General features: G+C 32.5%; 1 protein-coding gene across 1 annotated transcript; it reads left to right on the top strand.

The window, feature by feature from the left end:
- Window positions 1-300: 300 nt before the first annotated feature.
- LOC132280045 (uncharacterized) lies at window positions 301-12,977 on the top strand. Its single transcript, XM_059782150.1, has 12 exons — window positions 301-376; window positions 480-533; window positions 3,491-3,575; window positions 6,983-7,031; window positions 7,888-8,032; window positions 8,172-8,299; window positions 8,481-8,552; window positions 9,759-9,885; window positions 9,967-10,091; window positions 10,198-10,239; window positions 11,953-12,165; window positions 12,909-12,977. Exons 1-12 carry the CDS (start codon window positions 301-303, stop codon window positions 12,975-12,977), a joined length of 1,185 nt encoding a protein of 394 aa, XP_059638133.1.
- The last annotated feature ends 1,156 nt before the right edge of the window (window positions 12,978-14,133 follow it).

Below are 14,133 nucleotides of genomic sequence, written 5' to 3'. Positions count from 1 at the left end.
TCCCCTCACCACCAGTCAACGGAGGGAACTTTTCATAGCCCGCCGTCGCAATATATATATAGTTGAACAAAGGCCATGGATCTTGTATAACCTTGATTTGTTAGTTCCAATAAAAGAATTTTAAGCCATTTCAATGCATACTTGGTTTTGGAAAACGAAAAGAACACAAATAAAAGGGATTTTACAAATTTAACGGTGGAGGAATAGTTCAGATTGGGGTTTGTTTGTTTGTCGCGCAAATGGTACAAGTGCGGTGATTGATTTATCAAACAACTTAAGACACGAGTGGTGGTGAAGAAGATGAACGTGACCGGCGCGACATTGATACTAGTGAGTCAGAAACTCGGTGATCATATAGTTGACTTGTCTTGCTGTGGTAATTGAAAGATGGATTAGTACCTGTAGTTGGAGTTGGAGGGTCTCTTTCTTCCATTGGAGTTTTGACGCACTCTATCTGATCATTTTGTGTGTCATTGCAGTGGGTTGCAAAGTGAGACCTCCGCAGAGTTGGCGATGGCGATTTGTGAATGAAAGTTAGGGTTAACGATAAACAATTTGGGGGTTTCGTATTTTATTCGTTAATTATCCCATAAGTTACCGGCATTTTGAAATTATAACCTAGTTTACATGATAATCAGATGAAAGAACACTGTCATCTTGGTTTTTTTTCAAAAAGTGAAGGGATTTTTTTGGGAGAGAGAATAAAGATTTGGGGGGGGGGGGGGGGTGGTTTGCACTTTACCTAATGTTGGGTTTGGTATAAAGGAATGAGAATGGAAATAAAATGCAAGTGGGAATGGAATAGAATGCAAGTGGGAATGAGAATGAGAATGAGAATGGGAATGCGAATACGAATGCGAACGAGAATTGGAATGGGAATGGGATGGAATGCAATACAATGAGAATGGGAATGGAAATGAAATAGAATGTAAGTAAGAATGGAATAAGAATGAAAATTAATGTATGTAACTGCAGCATTCTTTACCTCTACTTTTCTTTTACCTTTGTTTCTCAGTAGCCTAGAACTTTTTTTTCAAAATTTAAGGTGTAGTACTCCTCCAACTTTAGAGTAACTTTAGGTATAAATTCTTTTGCTGTCCTAACAATTATTTATTTATTTTTTTAGTACTTTGAATCAACATATGTGGTTTTTGCCATGTGCAAGTACATTGTTGTGAGATAGTGGTGAGTACGAAGTATGGGTGAAGATCCATATACCATAAACATTTATAATCCTCTCCAAATTGCAATTTATCTTAACTGAAGAAGTCTCAAGGCATTTTGGTTGTTTGTTACTGTGCGAAAGACCAACACGTTCAGTAGTTGGATGGAAGAACACTCCTCGAAGTCTCAATCTGTGGCAACAATTCACTTAATTCCAATAGGTAACAAACCATCTCCAATCCCTTCACACACACACACTTCAAACATAAACCATGTATGTCTTTACATTGACTTGTTTTTTTAGCATTAGTAGATTTGGAGAGTTAGAGAGTTCATGTCCTTTAGTTTTGAAGTCCATTCACTCCCCTTTTTTCTAGGATTTTCACTTTTGTTATGTTTGAGAGCATCATGTCTTAGATTTGGAACTGAAAAAAATTTAGTTCAAAGTTTAAACCGAATTTCCCCCCATTTCAATTCTAAGACAATTCAATATTCCTATACATAACATTAGGATCCCAACACCTGGCATAGACAAGACATTCTTTTTGAATGATCATCAATTATATATACATCATATATGTTTGTAAAGTTGATATGTCTATTCAGTTCAGCATCAGTAAATTTGGAGAGTGATATATAGGTCGTGTTCTTTTATTTTGTAGTCCATTCAATCCTTTTTTCTAGGATTCTCACTTAGGATCCTAGCACCTGGCATAGACAGGACATATTATTGTTATAATTACTCCCTCCATCCCAATTTAGTTGTTCATCTTTCCATTTTGGGTTGTCACAAAATACTTGTCCACTAACCAAGTTTAAATAACATATTTCACATCTTTTCATAAAATACCCTTAAAATTTTAAAAAATTTCAAACTTGATTATATATATATGTATATTTAAATTTGAAAGGGTAACTTTGTAATTTTTAAAGGGGACAATGTAATAATTATATGTCCCCTTAAAAAGTTCTACTCCCCAAAAAGGACATCTTTAGTTCAACCTTAATAGATTTGGAGAGTTAAAGAATTCATGTCCTTTTGTTTTGATATCTAGGATAGAGTACTAGAACATAAAAGATCTTCGATAGAGGATTATTGGGAAAGGCTTTACTTGGTATTTTTATGGGGATTCTATCTTTGGCTGCAGGATCCCTATTCAAGATCTTAGAGTTATCATTACACACACACACATGTTTATACAGTTGATGTGTCTGTTCAGTGTCTGTAAATTTGGAGAGTTAAGAGTTCATGTCCATTTGTTTACCCTTCCATTTAACTCCCCTTTTATAGTATTTTCACTTAGGATCCTATCACCTTGCATAGACATGACATATTGTTAGAATTACAATTAAAATAGAATTGGTTAGGATTACACTCCACATAATCATATTTTATCTTTAAAGAGTTCAACCACTTTATGAATGTTGGAAAATTTGTTGGGGCTAGTTTTTGAAAAACATGTGAGATTAAGATGAATGAACTGATAAAGAATTCGGTGAGGATGGTAAACTGGCTTGCTTGGGCAGCTTAGGATAGGTGAATAAATAGAATGCATTTGGCAACAGTTTTAAGGGGATAAAGTCATCTTCTGTAGAATTGAGTTCAGCCAAGTTATCTCCAACCGGAAAACAGTATGTTGTTTAGTTACAAGAGATTGCTGAAATTTGGGTGACCTTTTTTCTGAATGGATGTGTGACCATTTAGTGCCTCTATGCAATAAGCACAGTTGCATATTGATACATATGTTTTGAGGTATACTGGAAATTTAAGCAGCCATCAGCAGTCATCCATCAGGCAAATCCAGCCTCTACAAAATAGGTCACAGTCACACTAACTTTAATTGACTCGAAGATAGTACATAAAAGCTTTTAAAAAACCATTTGGAATAAAAAGGAAAACAGTCATGTCTTATTCTGAGAGTATGGAGCATTTTTACTTGAAAAAAGGGTAAAATTTTTTGTACTGTTTTGGTCTAACTTTGATATCTTTAGTGCAATACTAAGTCTAATGTTTGTCGAAACAACATTAAGTAGCATTGCATTACACCTAGTTTGTTCATCAGCAAACCATCTTTGGCTAGCCTTTTTTTCCCCCCTTTTTTTTTGACTTCTTATGGCGACCATTATTTGGTGCAATAATAAAAGCTTGGGTTTACAAGCTTGCAGAACCGAGTTCGAGTCTTAGAGCAGTCACTTTGTCCTAGCACTACACATAGGCAAGATAGGGCAGATAAGGATTGATGAAGATCCGCAAAGCATACTTTTTCCCTGGTTAAAAAAGTCACTTTAATTGGTCCTGTTTAAATTCCGAGGTTTCTCAATGCAGATTTCATGGGGAGAGTTGATAAAATAAATGAGGGCAACGACAAGCGCAGCACCTGTCTTCTTTTTTGTGGACCTCATTTCCCTGCTTCACTGTAACACCCCCTAATTTTGGAACACGGATTGATCAAGTTCGCGCACAAAATCAAGGGATATCAAAACAATTTAAGTATTTAACAAGCACAGAATACAAAGATGAATAATAAAGAATAAATAAACCGCTGAAGAAAACTAATAAATAAATATTACTTAATGATTCTCCAACAATTACAATTCGAAAATCCCATAACTCAGGGACCCCTTAAAACATTATCCAATAATCCAATACTATTTAAAAGTACACAAGATGAATAGACGAATGACAGTCTCCCAGCTGCGGATCCTCAACCTCGAGACTGGAACCTCTAATAACCTGAAAAATAAATCGTGGGTTAAACCCTACGAGCAAGTTCACTCTACCAGGCCTCTGAAAACCAATAAGCAGATCATCTCTGATCAAAACCAAACCTAATAAAGTTTTAACTTTAATAAAGCACGATATACATGTCTATATATAATTATATATACTATACTAATCACATCCATTAATAGGTTTATTAAATTTCCATACCTATTAAATAATTATTAAAATAATATTCATACCTAGACCAATCTACCATTTCATTTTATAAAAACTCCTTTGACCTTAATCCCATCCTAGTCAGTTGTTTAATCATTTAAACAACAAATTATAATAAAAGAAATACTCTATTTAATCCCAACCCGATAATGATTTTAATTGTTTAAATCACATATCAAAAATCCAAGTTTTGACAAATCATCCACGTCTTCCCCAATATTATTTTATTAATGTAAAATAATACACCAACCAGTAAGTACTAAACTATTCTCATTTAAGAATATCTAACCCTAATCCAATCCATACATACAACAACCATAGATGATATTTTAATCATCTAACACATAACAACGTAATTAGGCTTTGGCAAATCAACCATGCCATTGTAAATATTTTTATTTATATATTGGCAATTCAACCATGCCTCCATAAGTATATTTATTTATACATTGGCAATTCAACCATGCCTCCGTGTATGTATATTTATACATTGGCAATTCAACCATGCCTCCACAGGTATATTTATTCATACATTTAATTAGCAATTCATCCATACTTTCCGTATATGTATTCTATTCATACAAATATTTAGGTAATATATTTAATCATTTGACAATTCATCCATGCCCACACTTTAACCATGAATTAACTTTAAAATTAACAATACGCTAAATCATACATAGCCATCACATGCATATTATACGCATATCATTAATTTAACAACCAGCCTATTAAGATATGCCAAATAAGAATGATAATATTAATCATCTTAAATGATTTATATATATATATACCTACACATATGTTATTTAATGTATATATGTGTTTAACACCTTCTTTAATAATCCTTGATTATTTAAAATCAATATACATACATATATACATATATATATATATATATATATATATATATATATATATATATATTTATCCTTCCATACAACTCATAGACAAATTAAACTATATATACACATATATAAATAATTATATATATATATATATATATATATATACACTTCCTTCCATAACAAATTATTAATTTATTATATTTACCCAAATTAGTGCAACTAAATATGTCAGAAATAGTTTCCTTTAAATACTCCATACCGGTTTAAATAGTTTTCCGACACCGTCTCACTAAAACGTAAATATCTCTTATTAGGATAAGAATCTGATAATGAAATTGGTACCATTGGAAAGAGGACGAAAAATCCTTGAATTTGAGCTCAAGAATGACCCAATTTCGATTTAAGATGACTAAGTTATAACCGTTTTAATTTTATGTCACAAACAGACAAAATAATTGGCTAAGCTCAAACACTACTGTGAGCGCGCCCACACTTAATTAGCTCACTTGAGCTCACACAAACGCACCCACACCAGATTAGCTCACTTGAGCTCACATGTATGCACCCACACCAGATCAATCTTCTGTTGACCAAACTTAATCCATGGTCCAGATTCACATGCGCACTCTTTTATGTACACCGTAATGCACCGAATCATTCTACTTATATTTAAACTATTCCAATGGCCTAGATCAGTGATGTAACCTTTTACTATGCATTCTACCACACTAGATCATACCTTGAATCACCCATCTCCTGATTTATGCGCCGATTCACACAGAGTGCATAGAATTAATTTAAAATTTAATAAAAATAATTCTAAAATAAATTCCAGAATATAAAAAAATTACAAAACAAATTCTAAAAATATTCTGAAAAGTACAGAAAAATTCCAGAAAATATAAAAACCAAAATTAATCCCCTTAGGTCACAGTTCCACCTATACATTGATTTTAATATATATATCCAACATCTACATATACAAATAAAATCCAATAATCCAAAATTAAAACTATATAATAATTCATACTTTTAAATAATCATATCTAAACACAATTTAATAAAATAAATTAACTTGATGCTTTTAATTAATCCAAATTAATAATTTAATTAGAGCCTTAATACTTAAGATGAAATCCTTATAGGTTCTAAGAGGAAAAATAGAGAAAACTCGCCTGAAGGTTTCGAAACGAAACCGACGCTTTAAGCTTTAATTATCTCTTCCAATTCCGACGTCCTCCTTTTCAGATCCGACCTCCTCCTTGTCAGCCCTTCTTCTTCCTCTCTCTGTGTCTGTTTTATTTTTCTAACGTGTAAAACCTTTAACCCTAAAGCCTTATGTGTATTTTTATACACCTTAAATTCCAAATCCTATTCCAACTAGTATTATGAATTAAAATAATAATCTTTAAATAATTTATATCTATAAACATATATATATATATAAATATATATTCCTTCCATAATTAACTCATTAGTTAATTAAATCATATATACTTATAAATATCAATAAATATATATCTATATATATATCTTTCCATAACAATTATTAATTAATTATATTTATATATAATTATATATATATATATATATATATATATATAATTGATACAAAAGTGATCATTTAAATAATTAAATAACCACGGACCTTCATTAATTAACCTAATAAGGTTTCATAGAAGCCCAAGACCACATCTTTTGGTCCAACTTTCCTTAAGCCCAATCCAATTAATTTAAATAAATAAGATAATTAATTAAATACAGAAATTAAAATAACTAATTACATGAAGCACATAAACAAACAAGAATTTACAACTAAGTCATATAATATCAATAAAATCAACATACCAATAATTCAATCAATAATCAACCACACAAACAATCAATCATCATACATAATCACGAAATATAACTTAATTAAAATAAGATAATTAATCTAACACTCAATAAAATAAAATAAATCATTGAAAAATAAAATAAAATAATTAATCCTAATTAATAAATCTTTTAAAATTATCGGGGTATTACATTCACAAAATTATAAGAGAGAATATTTACAAAAGTATCCATTTATCCAGGTATTTCTCTTTGCTGCATCTTTTTGGGGTTTTATAACTTTGGTTTAATTTTTTTTCTAAACTGAAAAAGCATCACTCATATGTTCAGAAAAATAGGTTGCAGTACTTAAAAGTTTTATTGGATAAGTATCCTTGCCAATACTGAATAAGCATCACTCTTTGTTGAAGGAGCTTAACTAAAATATGGTCCTTCTAATATATGTATTGGAGAATTAGTTACAATGCTCAAGTTTTCATCGTTTTCATGGTTTAACATGTTGTCTTTATGGGAGATATTATATTTTTGAAAATGGGAAATTTGGTGATAACTATAGATTAGTTAAGTGTCTTGCATATACAGGGTTCTGATTTGCAGATTGTATGATTCGCACGCCTTGCATTTGCATCCTATCTCCTCATTTCATTTGCTCAAGGATTACGAAGTACTCTTAATTTCTATATACTCTATTTGATTATCTTTTATGTTGAGATACACACTACAACGTACTTATTTTGTTTGGCCAATTTCTCTGAAATGAAACTTGGTTGATAGAAAGTAGCAGCTTCTTGGAACTAAATAATTTTCCCACAATTTTACCATATGTTTCCATATACTGCCCTTCTTTCAACTGTTGAATTAGTGTTTGTGTCTTAATTTTTAGTCTTGATTGCTTCTTCTAAAACTTTGAACTATGTATTACCATGCTGTTTTAGTCCCTGGTTATCCACTAAAAAATTATCATAAATCACTGTTAATTCCAGATTGTTAATGATTTTCTATAGGATAAGAATCGTTGTAAATAAATCTTCTTTGTGCAAGGGATTGCCATTGGTATTGTTCATCTACCGAGCAGTTGTTGTATCTTCTATTTTGTAGGTTGATGATGTGCCACTGGATGTTGTGCCTGATGTTATTGGTAATTATGATATTTGTATAGTGAAAAGTATGCGACTTAGTTCAGATCTTATTTCTCGTGCAAACAAGATGAAGCTTATTATGCAGTATGGTGTTGGGCTAGAAGGTCAATTTTCCTTGTTGCTTGATTACCACGACATAAAGATTTTATAATTGCTTTTTGATAACTACATTGTGCCATTTGTATTCTGTGCATGTTCTTTTATATTTTATTTTGATCCTTTGTCATTCATCTTTATATTAAGCTGTCGATATCAATGCTGCTACAAAGCATGGAATCAAGGTTGCTAGAATTCCAGGCGGTGATTCTGGAAATGCAGCTTCATGTGCCGAAATGGCCATATATCTAATGTTGGGCCTTCTCCGTAAACAAGTTAGTGGATCTCAATCTAGAAATGTAGAAACAATTTGCATTTCTAATTCTAAATTCCCCTACAAGTTGCCAGGATGAGATGAAAATTGCCTTCTCCGTAAACCTTAGCCTTGTTGTACACATTTATCTGGTCTAACTTATTTATTGTGTATTAATCCTCTGACTGTTATTTTAATGACAGGATGAGATGAAAATTGATGTAAAGCAGAGAAAGCTTGGAGAACCAATCGGTGAAACGCTGCTTGGGAAAACCGTGAGCCTTAATTTTTCTTTCTTTTATTTTTTGCTACAATTTCTCTTACGAATGCATTCTTGCATGTATAATTTTTACTTTATGTATTTTTTTTTTTTTCATTTTCCTTTTTGTTTCTGATCCTAGAATAATTTGCACGATGAAGAAATTCTTGGGACTTATTACAAGATACCATTGTATATATTGAAGCTGAAAATTAAATTAATATTTGAATTGGAAGTACTGTAAATAGCATAAGCTAGCTAACTACTTGGTAGGGATGGTGTGAATAGACTGCATCATTGTCATATATTTTTATCTGGGATCACCCTGGATAACCTGAATGATGAAATAAAAATTTCTACTCCCAAACCAGACATTTTGGACAAGGGTTAGTTTTGTTGGGTCAAATTGGCTCAAGAATGAGGAAACAAAAGGGAGGAACATGTATTTGCTAACAAAAGTGAATAGCTTGTCAATGCAGTCTGTTGCTGATGGATGTGGAAACCCTTTGGGTGCTGATCCAGTTCATCTATGAGGGAACACCCTGGTTAATTTTTACACTTTTGTCACTGCGCCCATGCTCCAGCATAGCATGTCGCTATAGACGTGACTGTAATTCTATGTTGGCTGTCTACCTACCGCTACCCTCCTCTTCTTTCTTTTTGGGCTTCCGATTGGGGACTTGAACCATTGACCTTCTACTTTGGAAGGTGGTGAAGTACCATTAGGCTATAATGCCTTAGGTGTGTCACTTTTTCTCGTTGGAAACACCTAAATATGATCTTGGAAAATTTTGGCCCTAAATCAGTAATGCACCACTCTAAGATTTTCAGATCGGGATGGTTAAGAACTTATCCTCAGAGTTTAAACTTGCCATTTCTTATTTGCTTTACAGCATGGGAATTTGGTGACACGAAGTAGCAAAAAGCAAGATGTACTGGTCATGTCTAGCTTGCCTTTCATTCATCTTTTGAACTGTTGTGAGTCAAGTGGCCTCTTTGAACCCCTATGGATGTTTCATAACAACTAGATTGCTTCAGATTCTGTCAGTAATACAGCATACAGCATTAAAAAAGAGGATGGAACAAAATTACAAAAAAATAAATTGCCATTTCTCAATTAGGAAAAGAATTGCCAATTTTGGGAGGATTTGGTCGTGTACGAAAAGATCCATACTCCTTATGAACTTACACAAGAACTTGACAATTCTCCTCACTTATGCAGGTATTCATTATGGGATTTGGAAATATTGGTATCCATTTGGCAAAGCGTTTGCGTCCATTCGGCGTGAAAATCCTTGCTACTAAACGGAGTTGGGCATCGCAGTTGGATAACTCATGCAAATCTGATGGTATGAACTATAAAGGGCTTTATAAACTAAAACTAGTGAGGTTTGTAGCAATTTATTTTATATCTTACTCTATATCTTCAGCATTGCCCATTCAAAATGGTACCAATGATGATCCGGTTGATGAGAAGGGTCGTCATGAAGATGTATATAATTTTGCAAACAAGGCCGATCTAGTTGTCTGTTGCTTGTCAATGAATAGCGAAACGGTTAGAATTTTCTCCTTTCTATTTGTTCTTTCCCAAATATGTGTTTCTTCAGTGAATGATATTTGTTGTCTGATATATACTTAAATTCTGGATGGTACTTTCTTAGGCTGGCATAGTAAACAAGAGGTTCATATCTTCAATGAAACAGGTTTGTTTCTTATACAATAATGATTTTCTTGGAAGCTTAACGTCCTGTTTGAAATGTTGAACCCATATAATTCTCATAACCCACTCTGATAGATAAGCTACTCTTTTAGTATAAATTAATTACCCTAATACAGTGGTATTTCTTTTCAAGGTCCTTTGCTTGAATGTTCCTTAGGCATGTGGTTCATTGGACTCACTATATAAGAGAGAGACTACTCTTTCAGTATGATTTGATTTCTGCAAATATATATATATATATATATATATATATATATATATATATATAATAAAATAAAATAATATAAAATTGGTGATTTCTTGTTAATGTTTCTTGCTCAATGTTCCTAGACACGTGTGAGGGAGTCAAACTTTATATTTCCTTTTTAATTTTTTCTTTCTTAGCCACCTCGATCAGGCGGTGGAGGGTTTGACATGGATCCTAACCCATTATTCTAATAGTAAGTCCACCATAGAGGTCAACGGACTAAAAGAGAGAAAGATGCCCATTTGATGTAAACTCATATTCCTTTTAATTAATATTTATGGAATGTTATCAAACTATTCAAATATGCCCTTATACTTTTTTTCCCTAGTTGATACTCCAATCTTAGGCCTGATGATTTTCGAGGCATAGGGCCAAGTAACTTACCCACTTGGGCCAACCCCTTTGGAGTTCCTACGCCCTTATACTTGCAAGAGCAAATTTTTTTTAATTTTTTTTATTTTTACTTGCCATGTTGAACATATAATTTATTCAAATATTTTGGCAATGAAACAGAATAATTTATTCTCTAGGTTCGAGAACGTTTACTTGAGTTCTTGATCTAATGTTGTGAAACCTGTTAGCTTTAAATCTATTAGTCTCACATATAAAAAGAACACTAATAACAAATTAAATTTAAGCTAAATCAATATTCTAATATTTGAAAGTTTATCTGATAGATATGAAACCCCCTATTCGTTCGATTCTGATTTTATCACTCAGAAGAAAGAATAAGGACTTAAATCTTCCCTTACATAAGTCTTTTTTATCCATCTAAAAAAAAAAAAGGAAATTGGATTTTTTGTTTGATCTATCTATCCGCGCTTGAAATCATTGATGATTCAATTCGAAATGAAACAGAAATATATCTATCTGTGGTGATCAAATGCAGCCCTTACTGTAAAATTGGATTCAAATAATGTGTCAAAGTGGGAAACTTTTTCAATTATAACTATTTTAAAACCATTTTTAAAGATTCCGGTGGAGTATCATAGAGGAAAGCACTGGCTCTAACAAAAAATCAAAGTTCTGTACTTAATATAAGAGGAACGGGTGTAGAAACAAGAAATTTGGGTATGGGCCACTGTGAAAACAAATGGTATACAGCTGAAAAGGAAAAGAGGAACTTCAATCCCAAATGTTGTGTGTGTGTGTGTGTGTGTGAGAGAGAGAGAGAGAGAGAGAGAGAGTTGCCAAGTATAATGTGTGTGCGTGTGTTTGAGAGAGAGAGGGAGCTGCCAAGTATAATATTTATAAGATGATTGAACTACTGTAATGGCTTATTTCATTGAACAATTAATGTCATCCGAAGACAACATCTTCTGTTAGTTATTGTTTAATGTTGACATCCACAGGTATATGCTAATAATAGAGATCAACTAATGAATCTCTTGTTAATGATGGCGTTATTTCTTTGTTTATTTGATGTTTTATTTTTCATTTGTGTTTTAGGGTGCCCTTTTGGTTAATATAGCTCGAGGGGGTCTCTTGGACTACGAGGCTGTTCATTATCATCTTAAATCAGGTCACTTGGGTGGCTTAGGCATTGATGTTGCTTGGACAGAGCCATTTGATCCCGAGGATCCAATTTTGAAGCTCCCAAATGTCTTAATCACACCCCATGTTGCAGGGGTTACAGAATATAGTTTTAGATCCATGGCTAAGGTATGAACCTGGTCTAATCTACTAGATTATTGTAGTTGTAATTAAATTAGTTTTATTAAGCCATAACCATTCCCTTTCATACCTTGTGACCTTTGTGAGTCAAAACTTGTATGAAATTATATGCAGATTGGCAATGGTTTTTGCATTCTTGTTTTGCAGACCTTTAAGTGGTTTTCGAAAGATATCTACGTATATTTTAAATGGTACAAGTTTGAGATGGATGGATTCTTGTTGATGGTTGAACCAATTTTTCTCATAGTGTTGTTTAGTTGGTGTAACGTTGGCTGAATGAAATGGTTTGAACAGATTTTTTTTCTTAACTGGGCTAAAGATTATTTGATCAAATGGTTCAAGTTTGAGATGCGTGGACTATTTTTTTTTTAATTTTTTTTTTATGCTTGAACCATTTAGTTTCTAGAATTAAGGTGTTGCTGTGACATAGGCTGATCAAATAATGTAAAATACTTCTTGAACTCTGGTTGCCGTGGACTCGGGACTTCAAATGAAAGTACCAGGAAAAGAAAAACTACATAAATAAAATAGAAAACCTTGGTTATAAACAATTTGCAGGCACAAATTGTCTATACATTTGTTGGCTACTTGATTTTGAAGATTACAAAGTTTCCCCAATGCCTTTGCCTAAATTAACATCGCCAATAAATTATATTGTTTCTCTTATGTTGCTGTTACCATGCTACTAAAAATCCTTCAATTGATTGTGGCCTGTTTATTTTCGATCACAGGTTGTTGGGGATGTCGCCCTTCAACTTCATGCAGGGGCTCCCTTGACAGGGATAGAGTTTGTCAACTGATTCAGCTCGCGACACTGGTTTGCAGCCTTACCAGTGGGCATGTTCAGCAGCAAATATATGACCAAATGCATTTGTTCTGATTGAACATGGTACAATGAATTCACTGTGATGTAGCATAAATGAGAGCCTAATTTTTATTTATTACAGTGTTCCTGTGTTCATTGAAGAGGTCATGTTGGAAAATTATGGACTTCATTATTGGAATAAAATTTATTTTACGACACGATGTCAGTTCCCTGAATCAAGATTTCCAAGACTATGATGCTGCTAACTATGTGTCCTGAGATGTTTCAACTTTCAAGGCAAAAATGACTGTTCATGACGCATAAAAAAGAACTATAAATTGTTAATGCTTATAAATGTAGCATTCAAGTGCTGGTTTGAACAATTAATTATTATAAATGAATGAAAAAGAAAAACCAATGGTTTAAAAAATCTTTAAAGGGCATCTGACCTATAAATGGAACCCTATGAATGGTGATTTATTTAATTCAAGGTAAAATAGATTTTGTAGAAATATTTGAGGAGCATCATGGAGTGGATAGGCGTGAAGACGTGTGTGTGGAAGATGGTATTGGTTTAAGTGTTGTTCATATTGATGGTCAAAATGAATGAAATATTAAATCCTTTTCTGTCAACGTGGAAGGACCTTCATGTTTTTAGATCAATTTAAAATAAGAGAGCTAATAGGTGCGCTCCAATATTATACTAAGGCATTTCACTTATATATTTTTATAAATTAAATGACATAAATAACTTCAAAATTGTTTTAATACATAACTTTCTTTCTCTTTCGTCTTTGATAAGATTCACCCTTCATCTATTCTGTCTATGTTGTTTCTCACTTGTACTCCTTTCTCTCCTCTCTCTTTACATCTTTCCTCTTCTATTAGCATTTAGATTGCCCTCTATCAATATATTAAAATACAAATTATTATCAACATATCAACTTGAAATAAAAAAGAGCTATTAATACATAGAGAAGTTTAAAAAGAACCCATAACAGAGAAAGAATAGAGATGAAAACAAAATTATTTAGATAATATTGACAACGAAGATGATGACAAGAAGACAAACATAGCCTAATAAAAATTTCAAATGTTATAATAGTAAATTGCGTAGTGTTTATGCTATATGTAAAAGTCATTTTCTTTCT

The sequence above is a fragment of the Cornus florida genome, unplaced genomic scaffold (assembly GCF_030987335.1).
Source record: "Cornus florida cultivar Cherokee Brave unplaced genomic scaffold, ASM3098733v1 CherokeeBrave_3.0.0_Hap2_Chr01, whole genome shotgun sequence".
NCBI lineage: Eukaryota > Viridiplantae > Streptophyta > Magnoliopsida > Cornales > Cornaceae > Cornus > Cornus florida.
This window is presented reverse-complemented; position numbering and strand designations above follow the sequence as displayed.